The sequence below is a fragment of the Anopheles arabiensis genome, chromosome 2 (genome assembly GCF_016920715.1).
Source record: "Anopheles arabiensis isolate DONGOLA chromosome 2, AaraD3, whole genome shotgun sequence".
Taxonomy (NCBI): Eukaryota; Metazoa; Arthropoda; class Insecta; order Diptera; family Culicidae; genus Anopheles; species Anopheles arabiensis.
This window is the reverse complement of record NC_053517.1, coordinates 11,527,423-11,547,910: the sequence shown is the minus strand read 5'-3', so window position 1 is coordinate 11,547,910 and position 20,488 is coordinate 11,527,423. Positions and strand designations below refer to the sequence as shown.

The following is a 20,488-nucleotide window of genomic DNA, read 5'->3' as shown; positions in this document are numbered from 1 at the left end:
TGGTAGTGGTACATCAACGCCATGCAATGTATTTGCTCTTTTATACATTGCGATGATCGTCCTAGTATATGATGAGTTTTGGGGAGGGATATTTCGTTCCAGCGTGTACTGTACGAACAAATCAACGGGGATGTTTTCAACGAATGCTTACTCCTCACGCAGCTCTTCTTTGTGCCGTATGGAACCATGTCTGCTTTTTCGTCATTTGTACGTTTCTTTGGCCACCGTAGTCGCTCAACGTGTACTAAAAACTCCCACCATTTCAGGGGAATTTCATTCCCATTCGCTTCGTTTGTCGCGCTAAAGGGAAGGCAAAAACACGCGTTAGCTTACTGGACGCAATTTGTATCTGAACACCTAAAAAAATGTGGTGAATCGTGCACGGGGGTAGTTAATTTATCCTGAAAAAATCTTTTGATGAACATGTGTAGCACTTGTAATTGAAATTTCACTTAAAATATGACGTAAAATGTAAACCAACCGGCAAGCAAGATGGACAGAGTTCTTTGGAAACAACTTTCCTGTGGTAATGTTGTGAAACAATTTCAATCACATTTTAATTTGTTTATTGTACATGCAGCACACTTGCTGTTGTTGCTTCTATGCGGCTACCTTGAAGCAAACTTTATGAAGGTAAATTAATTTTCTCTCGATTGCATAAAAATTTCCTTACCTGGCTTCTGCTGCGGCTTTGCTGGTTTGGTTGAATAAAAACAAAAATCGACCCACCAGCAAAGGCCCGCACCGATACAGGTGAGTTAATGTTTTGCGGAGAAGTAAAACAAAAAACAACATAACTTTGGCAATGTTTGGAATTACGGGCATTACAACGGCAAGGTGGCTGGGGGTTTTTTTACCGGCGTTTGCCAAACAGTAAAATTGTTTCACACCATCTCACTCTCTCACTCTCTCTCTATCTTTCTCTCTATTCGCTTTGGTTGCTCAAATTCGTTCGGATAAAGCTGAAATCTGATCTTTTTTTTTGTTTCTTTTATCTTCCTCTCCACCAACGGAGCACTTTGACCGTGCGTTTCTTCTCCCCGTCGGGCGTCTAGCTCATTACATTTGTTTTTGTGTAGTCCGCCAATATTTCCACGCTCTTCTGCGAATTGAGTTCTAACTTGCTCGGGCTCGGTTCTACTGTGGCACGTGTGCCCTATGACCTTTGGATTCGCATTCAAAAAGCCTCTACTGGGGGCGCTCATAATTCATCCCCCTGTCCTCTAGGAGCGAAAGGAGGAGGCTCCTCCTCGAGGAGAGCGAAGCTCAAACGTGCATAACCATCCAGTAATCATCATTATTTGATCTGACCGTTAATTTGTGTGCTTTCTTCTCCTTTTGCAGATCTTGTTGACTATTCATCTCACACATTCCCTGCCAAAAAAGCATTAGAAGGGCCAGAGTAGGCGAGCTACAGTGCAGTGCCTACAGGACGAAACGTGCGGGGTTACCACCAGCCGGTATCAAAAGTGTCGTAAACACGCTGACGATAATATAGGAGCACCAACCAGCCTCCTCTCTAACGACGGAATCCTTACCCGTGCCGGTGTATTGTGGTCAGATACAGCAAGAAAAGCCCCAAGTGTCGTCCCCCCCAGTGTGTGTTCTCAGTGCTCAAAATGCGTGAATATAAAATCGTCGTGCTTGGTAGCGGAGGTGTCGGCAAATCGGCCCTGACAGTGCAGTTTGTCCAGGTAAGTGAGCGTTTGAATGATCCCCAATAACGCGCGCGCGCGAACGACCGAGAAGTCGTTCAAGTTCTGTCCACTGTGAAGAGACACAAAAAGTGCCATAGTTGTTGTCTGTGACTGATCGATATGAGATTTGAAGCCAGAACGAGCTCGTTTGTTAGATCGTACGACTTGCCGACTATACTACGGGACCGACCTAAGGAATAGTAGATTAGAAGCTGACCCTATATCATTCCAGTGCACACAAGGCAAGGATGTGGAGGAGCCTAGTAAACGGGGGTTTTGCAAAATATTTACCTCCAGCTGTTCAACTCCACTCTATCTGTCCTGTCGAATGCCTTTCCGTCGCTTCATCGAATACAGAGAAACCGCTTTGATGGTTACGTACCAGCATCGGGCTCATTAAAAGCTCCCAAAGGCTATGCCTAACCACCGATCAATGCTCTCGATGAGGCTCGCCTGGTCGCTTCTAACCCTTTAAGCCGTCGCGTATCTCCGGCCGTTGCTGTACTACCTGCTACTCCACACAACCAACCACGACTGCTTGGGTGGCGGGTGGTGGTGTACTGTACTTAGTTTGCTGTGTGCTGCTATTTAGAAAATTCCGCTACCATCCACCAACCCACGCCCAGGGGTGGAAAAAGAAGACGAAGCAGAAGAAGAGTACAACCCAACCAACGGTCGGGTTTCGGAAGTGGCTAAAACTTTGATTCGCTGCCAACACAGCAGCACAGCACGGAAAGCTCCCGGGAAAATTGTTCGATGCTGCCGTGGATGGTGGTGGTGAGCTATTTGCATGGGAGACGGTCGAGTGCGAGGAAGAAGAGGAGGATGTGGGGGGAGAAGTTTGCACATTTTTGCTGCTACATTGCTGGTGTAACCGGCGGAAGCTGTGGTGGTTAATTTCATGAGCGTCTTCTTATTCTTCCAGTGTTCGTCGAAAGGATACACGTGACAAACCCGGGGTATCTGCTTGTGGAGTCCTTTCCGCGAGGTTCTCCGGGTTCCTGCTGGGGAGCCTGTACAAGGACGATCACATTGAAGAGAGAGAGACCAGTGACATTCTGCTTTGTTTGTGTGGATGCGTGAGCGTGTATTGTTAAACAAACACTCACACAGATAAACACGTAGGAAAGTTTAACCTCCCATATGTACTCGACAACCGCTGCTGCTGCCCGTCAATACATGGGTTGCATTACCATTTTTTTTTTGCAGATAATGTTTTCCTCGCAGTATGTGCTTCACATTCGCACATTAAGCCACTAACTACCGAGCTCTGAATGTTCGTCATTTTGGGGAAAAGGGGCAAGATTATGAGCCAGGAGGCAATGGCTGAAAGTTTCCAGTTCCCGTGGGAAATGGTGGAACAGAACCATCCGTGGAATCCGGTACTTATTTGCATTTGGCAACAAACTCAGGTCGCACCATCGCTCGCCAGTTTGTTTGAGCAAAACTTTTGACAGCAAAATTGTAATTTCGAAATGAATTGCTGAGCAGATGAAAAATGTCACCGCTGCTGTGTGTTGTGTAAATATCGTGAAGGTGGAAATGGGCGAAGGCAAAACAAAAAGATGTGCCCCACTCTCTGTGTGCGGGCACACTTTTGAAAGGATCACTTGATTTGGTTTATTTACTATTCTGCCAGAAAAGGGCTCCTTCATTTGGCCATCCATAGCATCGCTGAATGTCTGCAGAAGAACGAGGAAAAGACAATAACCCGCAACACACTCACCAGCAGCAGCAGCAGCAATAATCAACATTCTTTTGCCGTAATCCAATTCAACGAAAAAGCTCTTCTACGATCTCTTTAAAATAGTTCACAGAGTTGCGCAGCAGTAGATAAAGAGAAAGGACAAGACAGGCAGGACAATGGGGAGGGGAGGCTGCACTCTTTGACCGAAGGGAGTGCAGAACTGTAGTAGCAGTGTGAGGCTCGGGCCCGAGAAAGTACATCATAATAATGCACAACACAGTGTGCGGGGAGGGAGAGTGGGGAGAGGGGTAAGGCGGTGGGAAATGATGGCTGCTTTTCCGTGATTTCAGCACCATTATTCAGTGCACGCGAATTCACTGCTGCCTGTCACTGGGCAAACACGGGCAAGGATTGTTGTTAAGCAATGGCCAAAGAGACGTGAAATCCTTCTCTCCCGCCCTCCTCCTCTCGTTGTGTTGGGTGAGTGTAGCAGCAGCAGCAATGTAAAGACGCCATATTTCTTTCATAAGACACATCTTTCAGCCCTTAGCACACCCCCCTCCGCCTGCCAGTGGTCTGTGCCATCCAGTGTGCACACAAAACTTGCCTTGACTTTGCAACTAGCGGATGGAAGGCGAGCCTGGAAATTCCCTTGGGAAGATTGTACACACACACACACACATACACACACAAAATGACTGAACATGGAGAAAAAGGAAAAGTTCGCGTTGTGTTTTTGTTCTGCTAACTATTCTCGTTTTAGTGATGTTGCCGTGCTGGTGCTGTATGATGTGATGGAGTTTTCTTTCGCGCCCGTTTTCCTGCTTTTTGCACACGTCTGTCTCAACGCGATGTGGCTTTATGCTGCTGCTGCAGCTGCTGCTGCCGCGCGCCCTGCATTATGTGTTCTGGTTTGGAAACCATCCATTTGCAACTCGACTTAATAGTTCAGTTCCTGTGCACTTGTTTTGCTCGTCCTCGGTCCTGGTGACACTCTGTCGCTTGTCTCTGTGTACTGTGTGCTCTCTGTTACTTCTGCTCTAACCCTTACACACTTAATGTTGTACTGTTTCGGTTTCACACAAGTCATCTTGTTCGCTCCGGTGACTTGGGGAGGGAATAGTTAAGGCGAGAGAAGAGGTGATTCGTTCTTCGCCAGTGTGCTGTTGGGCACACAAAAACTGTAAGACGATAACACGCTTTTAGCGGTCTAAATGACTAAAAAATCGCTATTACTCTCAATGTAAAGTGTTGATCCGCTTGGGTGTGAAATTGTCGTTTGTTTGGAGGCGATTGCTTGCACACACAAAAAGAGCGAGAGAAAAAAAAACTTTACCACCAGATGACTCATCTCACGCGTCCATTGCTTTGCGAGCGTTATGAAAGAGTTTGTTCTAATTTGTCTGTGTACTTTGCCAAATATTTAAGACGGACAAACATCGCTATCAGACGCAGCTAATGAACACTGAACTAAGTGGAGTCCCATGGAGTCGCATTGGCTTGCATTGAATTTTATTGAGTGTTGCCGGATCTTTGAAGGTGAACACACACACATTCGTGAAATTAAGTACATCTATTACTGATTCATTGCTCTTCTTGCTCTTTCTTTTCAAAGGTGATCTACAAAAAGTACCGCTTGCCAACAACTCGAATTTAGTCATTATAAAAACCATTTATTACCCTTCAATAATACTATTTACCTGCAGCTTATCTGTCTCTCCTTCTGGTCTGCTTGCCTCGCTGACGACCACTGAGCCGCAGTAAGCCGCAAATCAAACAGCAAAAGAGATTTACTCTCCAGCGGGAGGAAGCAGCGGCAGCCCTTCTTAGCGCCGAGTAGCTGCCGCTCGCTACTGTTATCGTAATTAATACACGCTTTAGCACCCGTCAATGTTTATTATGCAAACAAAATCCGCTTGCCACGTTTCCGTTTTTCCCGCAGCATCCTTCCCTTTAACGATTGAAATCCGTGTGTGTGTGTGAGGAAGAAAACTTTGCATATGGGGGATGGCGTCCTTTGAGATATTCCCGAGCTGAGTGAGCTCGCAGGAGGAAGCAGAGCTGCCCCACCGGAACAAACGGAAACGAGCGCTGACAAGCGCCTCCCTCATCCGCCTCTCGGAAAGAGGATGATGGTCCTCGTGAGATACATCTCTAATGTCAAAATGAGCCCCAGAGAGAGAGAGAGAGGGAGAGATGCGATACTTCGAAAAAGGAATAAAAGAAGGAAAAGCGATAGTCTTCTGGAATGGGAACAGACGATTGGACGGATTCATGTTGGCTGACGACGAACGGGGGTGTAGAAGGAGGTCGACCTGTTGCGCCATACTCTGCAGTCGTGTGCTAAGCTGAAGGAGTATGGCCCATTCCTACACGGTTGTGTGGCGTGAAAGAATCGACGCGTTCGCGCGAAAGAGCAAGCATGAGCTGGGAAAACAAATGAAGACGTTTGGCAAATAGACGAACGCCTTCCCTTTCTCTTTTGGTGTGGTGTGGCCGATGAAGCGCAGTAAAATTGGGGAAAAAGGGGGCATCGTTTGTGCTCGGTGCTCTTGTCTCATCCGGGCTCGAGTTTCATCGTCCTTCGGCATTAGGAGCAGGCAACACAACAACAATACCAGCAAACGAGCCCCGGGCAGTGGAACGACTGTGTGTGTGGGTGGTGTGGTAATGCGATCTGAAATTAGAATTATTTATAATACAAATTCATCTTGGTTGTGAGTGTGTCCTTCTGAGCGACACGAGGGCCGCGTGTGCCGTGCAATGATGATTTTCGGTCACCGTGGAGAAAATTGCAAAGGAAAAGAAAAGTGGTGGTTGCGTCGCGTGGTTGGAAGCAGTGCGGGGCCCAGTATCGGAAACTGAACCAGCACCCACCACGACGACCGCTCGTCAGCTAAGCAGCTTGTGTGTAACAACATGAAAGATGCGGAAAATGAATTGCCAAATTGCGCCGGAAAGCAAACGAGTCGAACGATGAGAGCCCCTCGCCATGGAAATGTGTGTGTGAATGAAAGGAAAAAAAATACAATTGACATTAGCACGTGGGTGTGTTATTTACCGTTTAAGATCCTCCATGCGTGAGCTGCCTGATAATGCATGCTGCTACCTGGGAAGAAGAGCATCGCCGACGACGACAATGACGGGTCGATTTGTTTGGTGTGTTGCTCTGAAGCATAAAATTGTGTGTCGGCCGGTTTTTTTTTGAGGGGGGCACGTTTCCCATCGATCCACGCGTGACTTCCATCGATCCGTGTGTGCGTTGTTATCTTGTAGCCCGCAGCAAAGCCATTGGCAATAACCACACCCACATCCCTCCGTCGGTGTGCTTTATAAGCTTTCCTTCAAATTCCAAAAGTTGCTTTACAGTCGAACGAAGCGATCCTTGCTTGTGGGGGATGGATGGATCCCGCTCCTTCCGTTTTCCCGCGACTGCTTTCGATTGCGATCGAAAGGTAAAGGTCAAGCGAGAGTGGTTGAACGCCAACTCACATCAGTGGGACGGTCCATCCGCGGAGGTAGTAGGCTGGAGGGAAACCAGAACCAGGACAACCCGGAAAAAGGAAGTCGGCAAAGTGGTAGGATGCTGCTTTTAGTAAGAATTATCAGTGTTTGGAGGTTGGGTCAGTTTTCCTGAGAATTGGGAACATCCCGGGGGTGGCGAAGGAATTGTGTGGGTGTGTTTGTGTGTGTGGGAAGCGATGGCACACAGTCCTAGGGACTTGGTGTGACTGGCAGGATCCCCGGAGTTTGTGGTGCGTGTGATGGAAAACCAAAAATGGACGACACAACCAGCGTCCTGGTGTGTAGTGGAAGAGCACAACATCACTTGCTTGGGATGTTTTTGCTACTCCTTTTAAAACATTGAAAAAAAAAACCCAGCAAAGCTCTTCAGTCCATTTGTGAATCGAATGAAAAAACAAACATTGTAACCCACGCAAAACTTCTCTTGGAGTCTCTTGGGGCGTGCGGTAGCAGCAAGAACCACCTGGTGGTAACATTTTCGAGTGTGCACCTAATGTGGTCCTTCAAACCCCATTTTCAAAGGTAAATGGTGGTCAGTCTAATATATGTATGTTTGTTGAGGGTTGTGAATGTGATTTCATTCATTAATTTATTTTTTGCAGCGATTCTATTAGCTTCAACCGAAGGAGAAGATAATGATCGAGCTTTCAATTAGTTTAATGTGGCCGACAGTGTGAAATATGTTTAAAAAACCCTTCACTTTATCCTTTCATTTATGGATTTGTTGATGTTTCACAATTTACCTTTAGCGGTATTTACTGAGTGCGAATGATAATGAATGGCGCACGGTACGGCGCCGGTACGGTTGATTCGAAGCGCTACTCTCATCTAAGTGAAAGTAATTAATTACCCTTTTTGATGAGCTATGAGCTGCCCCGTGCTCTTGTGTAGAAACGAATCGCGGTTCATCAGCAAATAATTGATTGTTTTATCTGTTGATGTTTATAGAGCTGGCTCATCTCATAAATCATTGTTAGTGAAATGAACCATGGCGGGCTACTCGGGTAATTTCCTGTACCTATAACCTATAAAATTATCATCACAGGGCATACTCACACATTGAACTGGACCGCAATGTCGGCATCGATTTTTCGCCTCAAACCCTTGAAAAATAAACCAAGAAACGAACACAAAAACACTCGTTTCGTTTGCACTCTTCTATCGGAAGTGGGCAGCATTCTTACATTCGCACGTTCGCTCCAGTAGGCGCAGTAGGTGCTAGGTAGTAGGAAGATTTAAAAGACAGAAAAATGCTCCAAAAGGGGAGAGAAGGAAAGGGAAACCAAATCTATTGAACTGTTCGGTCTGTGTCGCGGTGGTGTCGATGGTGGTCGTATGTCCTTTTCTGGCGCTTGGGGATGTAGCAGGTAGTTGCGTCATCTCTGTGGTATTTTTACGTCATCATCGACATTTCCGGAGCGTGCTTTTGTGTGTGTGGTCTTTGAGTTTGGAATCGGCTGGGCTGCTCTAACAAAACGCAACACCCACAAATGTGTGCTCTATTTCGTTGTTTGTTGATTTTTACTCTTCCGGGCGGGACACACCCGGGGCTTGTGGCGGGGGTTGTTGGTGGTGGTGGATTTGGGGTAATCTCGTTTGAAAAAGGTGTTCTTGTGCTGTGTGCACAAAGCATCAAACGCTTCATTTTGCTCGCCCTCGTACCCATCGCGCGCAATGGAGGGCGTTGATGTTTAATGCAAAGCCAAAGGATTTTGGGGATCCATTTAAAAGGATATTCTGTGTGCTGGTGTGTGGTGCAGCAGAGGTGCCTACCTGTCGGTCCACCAACTGTGTATATGGCGCCCCATCAAGCGGCTTTGTGTGGGCTGACGGAGTGTGAAATTTGCATCGATTTTGACGGATGTGTTGGAAGGGATAGACGCGACGCGTACGTCGTAAAGGGACACAGAAGACAGTCACACAATTGTTATCATCGTTACCCTTTTACCCCATGCGTACAAATCCGGGGCCACGTCTGTGTCGAGTCTTTACACGAATAAATCCGTTTTTAGATGGGCGTTTCTATTGGATTTTTACACTGAAAAAAACATCCTTTGTGACATCAAATGCGATGGCGGATGTGCAATTTGGCAAGATCCAAACTCGTTTGTGCAATGTTCAATTACTCTGTGCGACAAATTACAACTTTTGAACTGTTGGGGTTAAATTTAAAACACCTCATTCGTCATTGAGCGTTCGGCACAGCAGTTTAGGTCCTGCTGGCGAAGCAGTTGTGTTCTCCGCGAAAACGTTCGATGTCTTTTCGACATTTGTAGAGGCCGCCGCCGCCCCCCTTTTGCCAACCTTGTGTTACGTACGTCGGTAAACTATTGTTTATTCTTCCGAGCACGGTTCGGTGCTACCTCCGTCAGCAGGGACCGGCCGCACACCATCTGCCGGAATTGAGGCCAAACGGTTGAATGACGCCCGCGCCCTGCCCCCGGGGGAGGCAGTAACGTTTCCGTCAAACGCTCTCTGTGCTGCCCGACGTATTTGTACGCGAGATGACTTTACCCTTCCCCTTTCCCCCACCAACACCCTCCCAGAAGGCCCAAACCAGCAGCACATATTTGTATTGGTTCGACAAATGGTTTGTTGGGCTACCACCATCTTGCCCCTGCTGGCCACCGTGTTGCTGTTGCTCCACCTCACGTACGCTCCACTCCTACGCTTCTACCGAGCCTCAGTGGGGTCGCCGGTTCCGGTGCGATGAGCAGCGCAAGTCGTCAGTTACACTCAACCCAAAAGCCGGTGCCGGAGGGTCGCCCGCTCATTGCGATGTGTTTTGATTGACTCTCTCTCTCTCTCTCTCTATCTGGTGCTGACTGGCGGTGATGATGGTTTACGTTGTTGCTTCGGTGTCCTACAGGAGCGATCCGGTTCAAATCATAACTTGCTATCGGTGATGGGAAGACTCCTTGTGGGGAAGACGCGCCACAGCGTCAGTTCAGCATGCTTGTGTCAGTTCCATTTGTCGTCAATATCAACGGCAAGGGTAACGCGCGCACACTGCACCAGCAGGTATGTGAAGGTGGTGACGTCTACACGCACAACATTCTGCTCTGGTGCGTCATCCGCACATACATCCGGGGTGGAAGGGACACACACACTATGCCACAACCCTTCCGTCCAGGCGCGGCGCACTACTGCCATTCACGAATAGTGTGCGGCGGCTGCTACCGTGCGAACGCAATTGCTCTGCAAAGCACGCACACACACACGACGAAGGGAGATGGAAGTTTTGGTGGGACAGAGACAGAGACAACGGAGCCCCGTCCTCGGACCAGACAGTCGTAAAAGAGTGCAGAGAATGTGGGAAGAAGGGGGTGAGAAAACTCACTCTGCGGCATATGGTTGGCTTCATCGTAATCGATAGATTTATTGGTTGTCGTTGTCGTCGTCGTCGCCATCGTAGCGGGGATGCGGAATCGGGGGCTGTGTCCTGTCACGACAGCCGCCCCAAACGGTAATTGCTCATCAGCAGAGCAGCTTGCTTCTGTTTTGTGTCGGTTGCGCCAACAACTGCAGGCACTGGGGCGGCGGTACACATTACATCAACACACACATATATATGCGCGGACGTGTCTTGCCGGTAGGAGGGACGGTAGGAAACAACCCGGACGCGCGTCTAGTAGCTGCAGCAGCAGCAGCAGCAGCTGCTGGCCTGCCTCCGTGTTGTGTTGCCATGTCGAACTCTGTGTTGGTCTCGGACGGGAAAAAAGTTGAGCGAACTTGTCCCACCTTTCTCGGTTCTTGGTGTGTGCGGTAAAAGGGAAAGCATTTACTACGAGCGATGAGCTCCTGTCACGGAAGCTGTGCAGTTAGGCAGAGTGAAAGAGGAGGGAAACACACACACACACATACACCTAGAAACATACTAAGCAATGTCCTGCGGCATCGAAGTAACGAGCACACAGGAGGACGACGGTTTGTCACCGTTTTCTTTTTCCTCCACCTCATCTCTTAGGCAAGGGCGGCCCCATGCCACCATCACCGGGGAATGGTTCCAAGTGTGAGCTATGTTTAACAGTGTGGTGCTGTGTGTGTTTGTGGGGGATGCCGTAATGGATAGATGTAGGTCACCCCGGTGGCATCTCGCATGAGCGAACAAACGAACAAACGACCGCTGTGCAAAAGCGCGCGTATGTGTGTGTGTGTCGCCCGTGAGAACGAACCGGATGAGCAGTGCATTGCGGGGGTTCCCTTGCCCCTTCGTTGTTGTTGTTGTTGTGTGGTCAGAGCTTATGTGTGGTACGGTGTAGTGTGCGAGAGGAGCCTCCTCTCCAACAACATATCCTGATAGCGGCGTGATATACACAAGAAGACGATCGTGCATCGTTCTTTGAGCAATCGAACATTTTGGTGGTCGTTCCTGTTTAACTGCTGTTTCCAAGGTTGGCTTTTGCTGGGTGATGTGAAGTTTATGCAGTAGGCGATGCAGCAGCAGCTCACAGCCTTCAAGCGGGTACATTTGGTTGTAAAAGACTTGAAGAAACTGGGTACCAGGCGGCGATGTTTCTTATTCCTGGAATGCGAGCAGCGAGCAAACTGTGGAGATTTGTTAGACTACGGACACAAACTCAGAGAAGCCAGATATCGGACGATGTGTTCAGAAGGGGAAGGGAAATCATTAGAAGAGATTTCAGCTAATCTTTGGGCAGCGTGGGCAAAGTCTTCCAAGAACCTAACGATTTTAAGGAAACTTCTTCTGCTAGTTTACCTCTTAAAGAGCTGGACTTAGACCGCTGTCTCCTTGAATTCTTCTGTGGAGGGGAGCGACAATACCTGGTGCCCTGTGACCTTTGAACAGGTTGTTTAATTTAAATTTTCCGCGAACTAGCACTCCCTTACGCGTACCTAAAATCGGATCATATGCTGGGAAAGTTACCGAATTCTTCGTGTACCTACACAGTGTAAACGTTTGCTGGCTGGGATTTATTAGCACAATTTGCTCTGTGCTACGCTTATCAAGCGCGCGTGTGTGTGTGTATTGTGGCGACTGTTTTCCTTTGCAGCAGTCCTGTCCCCAGTGCCCATGCCAGGGGTAACAGTGATATTTGCTTTATCTTGTCCGCCCCGGGTTGGCGTCACGTATTGTAACCGGCGCGTACAATCACTGTCTGCTGCCAAACCGCCCACCCACCTACTCCACGATGGTGTGGGAGGAGATGAATGTGTGTGTGTGTGTGTGTGTGTGTGTGTGTGTGTGTGCTTGCGCACCGTATCAACATCATATGGCTCGTCCGTGGGTATTTGGTCATGTGCGCGCGGGGCTCGCACATACGTGGGAAGAAGACCGTGTACGTACATTTGGCTGTGATTGATTTTTTTTGTGTTCTGCTGGTGCTTCCCCCGGTTGTTTGTTCTTCTGCGATTTTTGTGGGTTTATTCGTTTTTTTTTTCTTCTCTTGCTTCAAACGAATATTGCTCTCACCCAACAATCCCCACCCCGTTCGTGTACGTCAGCTCAGACGTCAGCTGATTTTGGCAATCCATTACCCAACCATATGTTGCGCGTCGATGGTGGTGTACTGCATTCGCTTTGACCTTTGCGCATCACTTTGTATTGATGTTAGAAAGTTTTGTTTTGTCTGTTGTTGCAAGGGGGAGGAGTGGGAAGGGGGCAATGCTAGGCCAAACTACTCGAGAGAAAGAGAGATAACACGCTGCAACATGGATAAATGTCCATACTTTTCGTGATTAAAGCCAACGATTACTTTATCTGCTGAGTGTGTGGGGGAGAGTTTTAAACCCCCGTCACTACATGTCCTTTACAACCTTATCGATTGCCCAGCCTTATCATCATCGCCATAGCGACAGCTCTAAACCTGAGCGTTGTGCCACGCCAGAATGCTGTTTTACATCGTCATTATTTTATCATAATCGATCCGATCACTTGCAGCAGGTGAAGCAGCAGCAGCAGCCGAAGCGGCGGCATCAGTCAACTCGATTAAATGCAATCCCCGCTCCCCCCTTTCTCACCTACCAAGAGAGCATGGAAGTGGGGGGAGAGCTTTGGTGTAGCGTAGCAACCGATTTAATGATTTTGTCATTCAAACCTACAACCGCCCCATTTCCGAAGTGAAGGAGAAGGCAGGCATGGTGAAGCCATGCCTTGCTAGTTAGCATAAAATACACCCACCCAACTCCCCCTGAAATGGGTGAAACATTTCGCCAACGCACACACACACACGCACATACAATTTCGGCTTTTTGTTCGGTTCGGGCGCTCCACACAACAGCGCACAGCAGACAACGCACACACACACACACACAGGGTAGTGGGTTATTTGCATCGAGGTGCCTCTAGAAAAGACACAGGAAGTCGTAGGCGCATTTGAATATCAATTTGATGGAAACCGTAGCGCCGCCGTGTGTACCTGGCTTCAGGCGGCGCTTCCCATCCCGGAGTATAAGGGGTGGTAAGGGGAGGAAGAAGGGAAGAAGTTCAATGTGCAGAATGCTAATGCTGCCGGTGGTTTCGGTTCGGCTGTGTTTTGGACCTTCTCCCGTTGGTGCATAAAAGGGAGGAGGGGAGATGGGTGGATCAGCGGGTGTAGAGAAAACTGATCCAATGAATATTTACTTTACAATCCCCGGGACGAGATTCAGCACACATCTACGTGCCATGTGCGTGTGTGTGTGTGTATGTGCCGTGTTATCAATAAACCTCCCACCATTTGGCCCCGGCAAAGGCTGGCGTCAATTGGAGAATGATGACAATAAGCTGACGAAGCAGCTGGCCAACCACGGACACCATGTGGCACTGTGTATGTGTATGTGTGTGATCCAAATTGTGAATCTAAACAGAACTACTTAATTTAACGTTCACGCCTGCCTAACCACACACGGCAACTACAGGCCAACCAGTGCAGAAAGAGAACGTCGGTGGAGAGGCAAATAGTGGCAATATTTGGGTGGAGTTTGGGTGGAAGGAGAGCTCGCCTGTGAATAGGTTAGTTGTTTAAACAGTGAAGAGCCAAAGGTTCGTTTCCGTTGCTGCCTGTAAGCTGATGGAGATTAAGCCTACGCACACAAACACACATATACAAGTGTGCCGCTCGAAGGCTCTTTGTAGGTTAGCAGGTTTCGTCCTACAACTGACGCATCTTGTCAAGGCAATCATCCATCCAGAGCAGGGCACAGAGGTGGGTGCACATCAACATCAACAACAATTTTAGCTTTTTGTAGGACCAGCGTTTGTTGATCGAATTTGAATGAATGGATTGTGCTCGGACTATAGAGGATTTGTAGAAGATGAACTCCGTACTCAAAAGGCTCTCGGACAGGGGGAAATAAGTCCATTCCAAAAACTATGTACATTGGTCAGCTGCGGAGCTGATTTTTTGGTTTTTACTCGGACAACTATGCTCGATTATCTGTTCATATTTTCCCGAATAAACTTTCGAGCTTTGGGATACGAGCGATTAGCGAGTGGGATACGAGCAGGGATTTACGACCAATTGCGGTAACTTCCTGCCAGTTACACATGGCGCGGACGAGAAACAGTGCAACGCGCAGCGCAAAGGTTTATTTGATTGTGCAATGTAGGTGTGTTACCACCGAGGTGTATGTGTCCCACATCTACTGCACACTCGCCTGGTCATATTTTGCGTGAGTGGGATGTGTATCACATCGCCCACCGAACAAGTGAGAGATTGAGCTAGTTTTAGGCCACGGCATTAGAATAGAACCAACACCAACACGATGGAAAGCAGGTGAATCAACAACGTACCCAAAACTGCAATAAACGAACAACTGGTTGGGATTGGGATTACATCGCTGCAGGTCGAGTTCTGTAATGTTTACCCATCGGGAATATATTGGATTGATTAAAGTCGGAACACTTGTTTGGAGTTAATAAATCCATTCAAAGATAGACAGACGTCGTATCTGGTCCTCAACAAACTCTCAACATCAACTGACAAACTTCAGTATCTAATCCTTATCCAAAATCCGTAATTCCAATGACTCTCTCTCTCTCTCTCTCTCTCTCTCTCTCTCTCTCTCTCTCTCTCTCTCTCTATGTCTCTCTCTCGCTGTCACTATTTAACTTATGATTGAATCGTGACGGTTCCCGTATTCTATACGATCCTGCCTAATTGGCTCGCATGCACGATTTATTCTGCGCTTCTGCCAGGTCTTCAGCGCCGCCAAGCTCACTCCGACAGCAGCTAGTACCAGTCGGGTTGGTTGGTGGAAAAAGAAGGCAAGAGGCATATAAATGAATCACTGGTGTATGTGAATTCTCTGCTCCGGCGTGATGTGTTGGTGGCGGTATGTGGCCGCGCCCCCCCGGCGGGTTCATGACTCTCCCAGGATCATGCAGTAGCAGCAGCAACATTCCTTAGCAATCAGTTAGTCACCGTGTCGCTGATTGCATCCTTTTTTTTTGCGTTGTAATGCAATTTCAAACCTTGATTACGAAACACCATTTTCGTGAGTTCGTTCGGTTGGGTGGGTGAGTGGGGAAAACCCGGGGAAAACAGGACGTGCCCACTCCTCGTGTATCATCGTTTTTTTTTCTCTCTCTCTCCTACTTTGGAATTCAATTTCGGCCGCCAATCCATCGGGAGGTTCACATTCGTTCATCGATCCCATTTTGCAAAAGCCTATTACACCGGTGTAACGTTGTTCAATGCGCTCCGCCTCATCCCCCCAGTTTACATGCTCACTTAATTTAACGGGGTCTTTTTATGTTTTGTGTTTTCAAGTTGTTCTTCTTTTGTGTGTGTGTTTGTGTGTTGTTGTTGGTCTGCTCCTTCCGATTTAGAAAGGGAAAGCAAACACACCCTCCACGATGGTGTTGTGTACTACAAATTGGTATTGATTTTTGCAAGCTTCAAGCGTACTCCTTGGTTTGCAAAATCCGTTCCAATGAGGTCCAAACAAGTATAGTTTCAAAGTAGTGGGGAAAGTTTTCTTTTTTCATCGTAACGAACTTCATCGGCCGTTCATCTGCCGAATGGTGGCGGCGGCCTCTTCATTAGTTCGTTGTTGTTTTTGTACTGCTGCTGCTGGTGCTCTGCATTTGGATCATTATTGGGTAGTCCATTGCATTAATTAATCGCCTGACGGTTGCCCCTTTCATGCACACAAGGTTTGCAAGTCGGCCGGGTTTTGCGTTCGTTCGTTCTGGTGGCGTTCGAATTTGGCTTTGAGGGTAATGTTTAATCATCACTCAACACGCATACACATACGAGCCACAGGCGTCTTCCTTCTTTCACAGTGCGCTACTCCTAACCGGTTGCCTCAGCAGGGCACAGCAAGATTCCTATTTCTCGGTTCGCCTGCTGAAACCATGTGTAACTAATCTTGAATGTGGAGGTATTTCCTCCAGGTTCGCCAACATGCCTGTACAGTTTGAACGTGAATCTGCCACTACAAAGCAATTCAATATCGTATCGCTCTATCTCAGTAGTTTGTCTGAGAAAAGTCACTTACTGTTTGTTTGTTAAAGCAGCAGACACACACTGCATTGCATTGGCCGACTTAACAACATTGTTTTGGAAGTTAATCGTCGGCTTGGTTTATATGCACTCACTTCACTCGCGCAGCCATGGCGAAATGTATGGACTGTTTGGATACTAAACAGGGCCGCGGGGCAGTTCATTAAAAATGCCTCTCGGGTTTGGTTAATGACTTGTAAAAGGGCGAGCATTTGAAACACACACACACACACACACACAGTTTGTTGCTCCCTTTTCTCGTACCTGATGCATTGCGTTCCACCGCTCCTCCAAGACAAATGGTGTGATCTCTTCCTGTTGCATATGCGCATGTTTACAACAAACACACCAGTTTGATGTGCATGATTGAACCTCCCCCCTCCCTCGCTCCCCTTCCCTCTGCACTTTTACTTGCGCCTACCAAATGCAACGGCTATTTAATAGCTTAAGTAAACGAAATATTCAACAACCCCCGATCGGTTTCTCTTCGGTTGGCTGAGAAGAAGAGTGTTTTCTTCGCCCCGACCCTGTGGGGTGGTGGTGGTGGGTTGATGCGTGTTTCAATGTGATTTCACCGCCCAGATAGAGTAGAGTTCAATGTAATGGCCGACCTGGGGAGGGATTTTAAGTAAATATTCTTCAAATACACACACACACACACACACACACACACACACACACACACACACACACACACACACACACACACACACACACGTCTAGCTCGAGGGTCTGGCTTATGTTTCGGATTCGGTTTGGAAAGACAAGCGCGGCGGCTACTACTACGCCCCGCGCTCGATCGAGTACCATCATCATTGGCCGCCGGAACTAGGGCAAACCGCTCGCTCTATTATACAGACAAATTGATTCTAACCATTAATGCTCTGCTTCCTGCTGCCTTACACACACACACACACACACACACACACACACACACGTAGTTAGTCGTGTGTAGCGTAGTCTAAATCCCGGGCGCCTCGGTCCTCGGCGGTCTGCCCTGATGGTTGTGCCCTTTCGTGTGCAAGACCATCAAAAGACGCGTTGCAGTCAATAACCTAACCCCCGATAGTGATGTTCCGATACGTGTGTGTGTGTTGTTGATAAAAGGGAGCGAGCGCGCGCGCGAAGAAATAGGGCCCCGTGGAATGCCCGTGGAATGCTACTTCTCGTCCTCGGATCTAGATGATGGCGCAAAGGCGCAAACAGAAAGTAAGTGGAACGAGTGAGAAAAGAAGAAGCATGATGCAATAGCCAGGTCCTATCCATACCAGGTTAGCAGCGCATGTACCTAGAGACACTGCCCTGTCATACCCACCCCTTTCTCTCTTCCTTTTTGGGTCTCTCTCCGCCCTTAATGCCCAACCACTTGACACCACCGATGGTGCCTGCGCGTGTGTACCGATGGATACGATAAATTTAATCTATTTTCCATTATTTATTCATTCATCGCAGATGGGTGGATATGTGATGCGATGTTGTTTACCCCCCAGTGGTGGCCGTCCGCTGGGAACCCGGGGACGCCGGGCGGAACGTGAGAAGGAGGAGGCTGTACAGTAGCAGTGTATCGGCTCCTTTTGTGTGTGAGGGATTTTTAAAGCCCCACATTCACCTCACAAACTGCTGCTCAACTGGCTCAACGGAGGGGAAGGAGTAGTAGTGTGCAAGTGTGTAGTGAATGCCAGCAATGTGATAAGGAATGTGTGAAGGACTGAGATCGGTACGGCATGTTTCTGACTCTGCCTCTTCGGCTTTAACGCGAAAGGGATGTAACTGGCGAAAATAATGCAATATTCATGGTTATTTCTTTTAAATAGTGTGAAGGAATGATGATGCTTCCAGACGAGCTTTATATTTGCATCTCTCGTGGGGTCGATTTGACACACCTAATCATTTTGAAACACAATTACTTACTATGGACGAATAAATGGTTCCAAACATTTTTGGGGCAAATTTCCACGATTTTGTTATGTATTGTGAGAAAACCCGTTGCCAATGGAATGTTTTCCAGTGAAATCACGTTGATGGGATTGAAAGATGTAATTTAGTGAACGACATTTTCATTTTCCATAAATAGCCAATGCGTCACGTGCCAATTTATTAATCGAATCAAAACCTCCCGAAGTTCGATTGAGTAAATAGGCGGCGAAAGTGGTGACGTTCCACTTATAAAGTTAAAAATATTCCATCGCCTAGCATCTGCCAAACAAAAGGGCTTTCCAAAGGGGGGGCAGACGCAAAGGGCAACCATTGGAGGATGGCTGTGTTGGGGTGCGGGGTGGTGGTGGTGGTGGTTGTTGTGCTGATAAAAAATAATACGAGCTAAAAAACGCGCGCGTGGTGTTGCGTTTCGTTATCAACGTACTGCAATCGATTCGCTTCGCCGGCCGTCAACGGCGATGATACGACGAACCGACAAACACCCCCCCCCCACACACACACACACACAAACAAAATGGAATGATGAACTTTGAGGGCTTTTTTTGTTGTTGTTGCTGTTGTTCCTTCCTCTCCTCCCTCCACCACATATTGCTTCTCTCTCTTCCTGTGTAACTGATAAGACGCACACGACAAGATGTCAGAGCAGCTTTGGTTGGTGTGTGCGTGTCTCTCGGTAGGTCGTCGTTTCCACCCCATGTCCTGCGGAGCGGCCCAATCGGGCCTAAAAGCATAGATAAGCCCTTCACACACATCAGGGCGCAGTAGTGCCCTGACTGACTGGGTGCGGAAGGTCTAAGAAAGCCAAAGCGGCGGGGCAGTGTAGACTGCAACTGCTCTTTTTTTAAAGAAGGTTTCCCTATCAGAATGCTGGCCAGTCCAAAGCAATCTTCACCGGGAAAAATATACTCCATGTGACTCTTGTTTGGCTCTTTTTTGTCCCTCTTCCCCAAAGGAGGGACATGTCCAACATCCTCCCAACAACCCACATGGCAACGATTTTTGATAGTAATGAACACAGGGCAGTGAATGTGAACCGAAGCCGTGGAGATAGACATTTTGATTTCCTTCCAAACGGAAGAAAAGATATATAGTGATTTGATGGAGGTAGTGTAGCGAAATGGGAAAGCATAAAAATGTAAGGAAATCGCTCAGCGAGAAGGAGAGGGTTATCTATGCTGTGGTTGGTTGAGGAAATAAATTCTTAATGTAATTGGCCCGGGGTAGATAATTGGGCCTTTCTGCTCCTTCGCCGCCTCCTCCTTCACGGTTTTCCACGATTTGCCGAAAGGCATTGGTGGATGATGATGGCGCACAGCACAATCCAACCGATAATGAGGAAAAGTCGCTAGTAGACTGACGTGCGCGCTCCGGCTGCTTTAGGTACCACTGACGGTGGCGGCAATATGTCCAACGGTAGACTCCTAACTCCCGAAAGAGGTAGGAGTTTCTTATAGAAAGGAGTAAATAAGTGATTGGTTGATTGAATGTATTGAAATGCTTACTTGTACCGTTGATTCAGCGGATTGAGCAAAAGAGTTTATGTTCCCCTTTTTAGCTAGTTTGGAAATTCTAGTCGTCTTCAATTAACGAGCTCCTTTAGTGAGGTGAGATGTCCCGATTTTTCTTGTCATCCTGCTGAAACCCTTATGCCATCTATCATGTCCTCCCCTTCCTCCAAACGACCTCCCAAAAAACCACGATCCATTCCAATGCCGGCAACAAGTGAAGTTTATATAGGTACGTTTTCCCGGCACTACACACACGCTTTAGTGCACGATGATGTGGGGCTATGGGGTTTGCAAAAGGATTCCAAGATGTTCTGTAAGCTTTCAGGTACCCAGTACCACCAGATCTTCTTCAAACACCGAGCCGTTATTTGTCAAGGAAAGGCTTTCCACATTTGAATACGCCGTCGTACCTTTCTCATGCATGCATTCCGACAAATTGCTTTTCCGATGTTGTTTGTGTGTCTTGTCTTACACATAGGGATACGGAATATTCAATTTAATTTTCTATTAATTAATTTGTCTGGAATAGTGCCGACTCTTTCGGGCTTTTGTTGCGTGCACACGAAACATCTGTTCTTATTTACATTTACATTACATTCCAGGAGAGAATAGGCTCCACATTAAATCCCCTCTTTCCTGCTTGCTTTGAGGATCATGGGCGCTATATTGCCAAGACGCGCGTCG

The 20,488-nt window shown here is 47.7% G+C and overlaps 1 protein-coding gene across 5 annotated transcripts in view; it reads left to right on the top strand.

The window, feature by feature from the left end:
• The window catches only part of LOC120898453 (ras-related protein Rap1), a 35,962-nt gene that overhangs the window by 12,743 nt on the left and 2,731 nt on the right, over nt 1-20,488 (top strand). For all 5 annotated transcript variants that reach the window (XM_040304316.1, XM_040304315.1, XM_040304318.1 and 2 more), the window contains exon 2: nt 1,345-1,694. In XM_040304316.1, coding sequence (XP_040160250.1) covers nt 1,620-1,694 — 75 coding nt within the window. In that variant the 5' untranslated portion in view covers nt 1,345-1,619. The remainder of the gene's footprint in view (nt 1-1,344; nt 1,695-20,488) is intronic.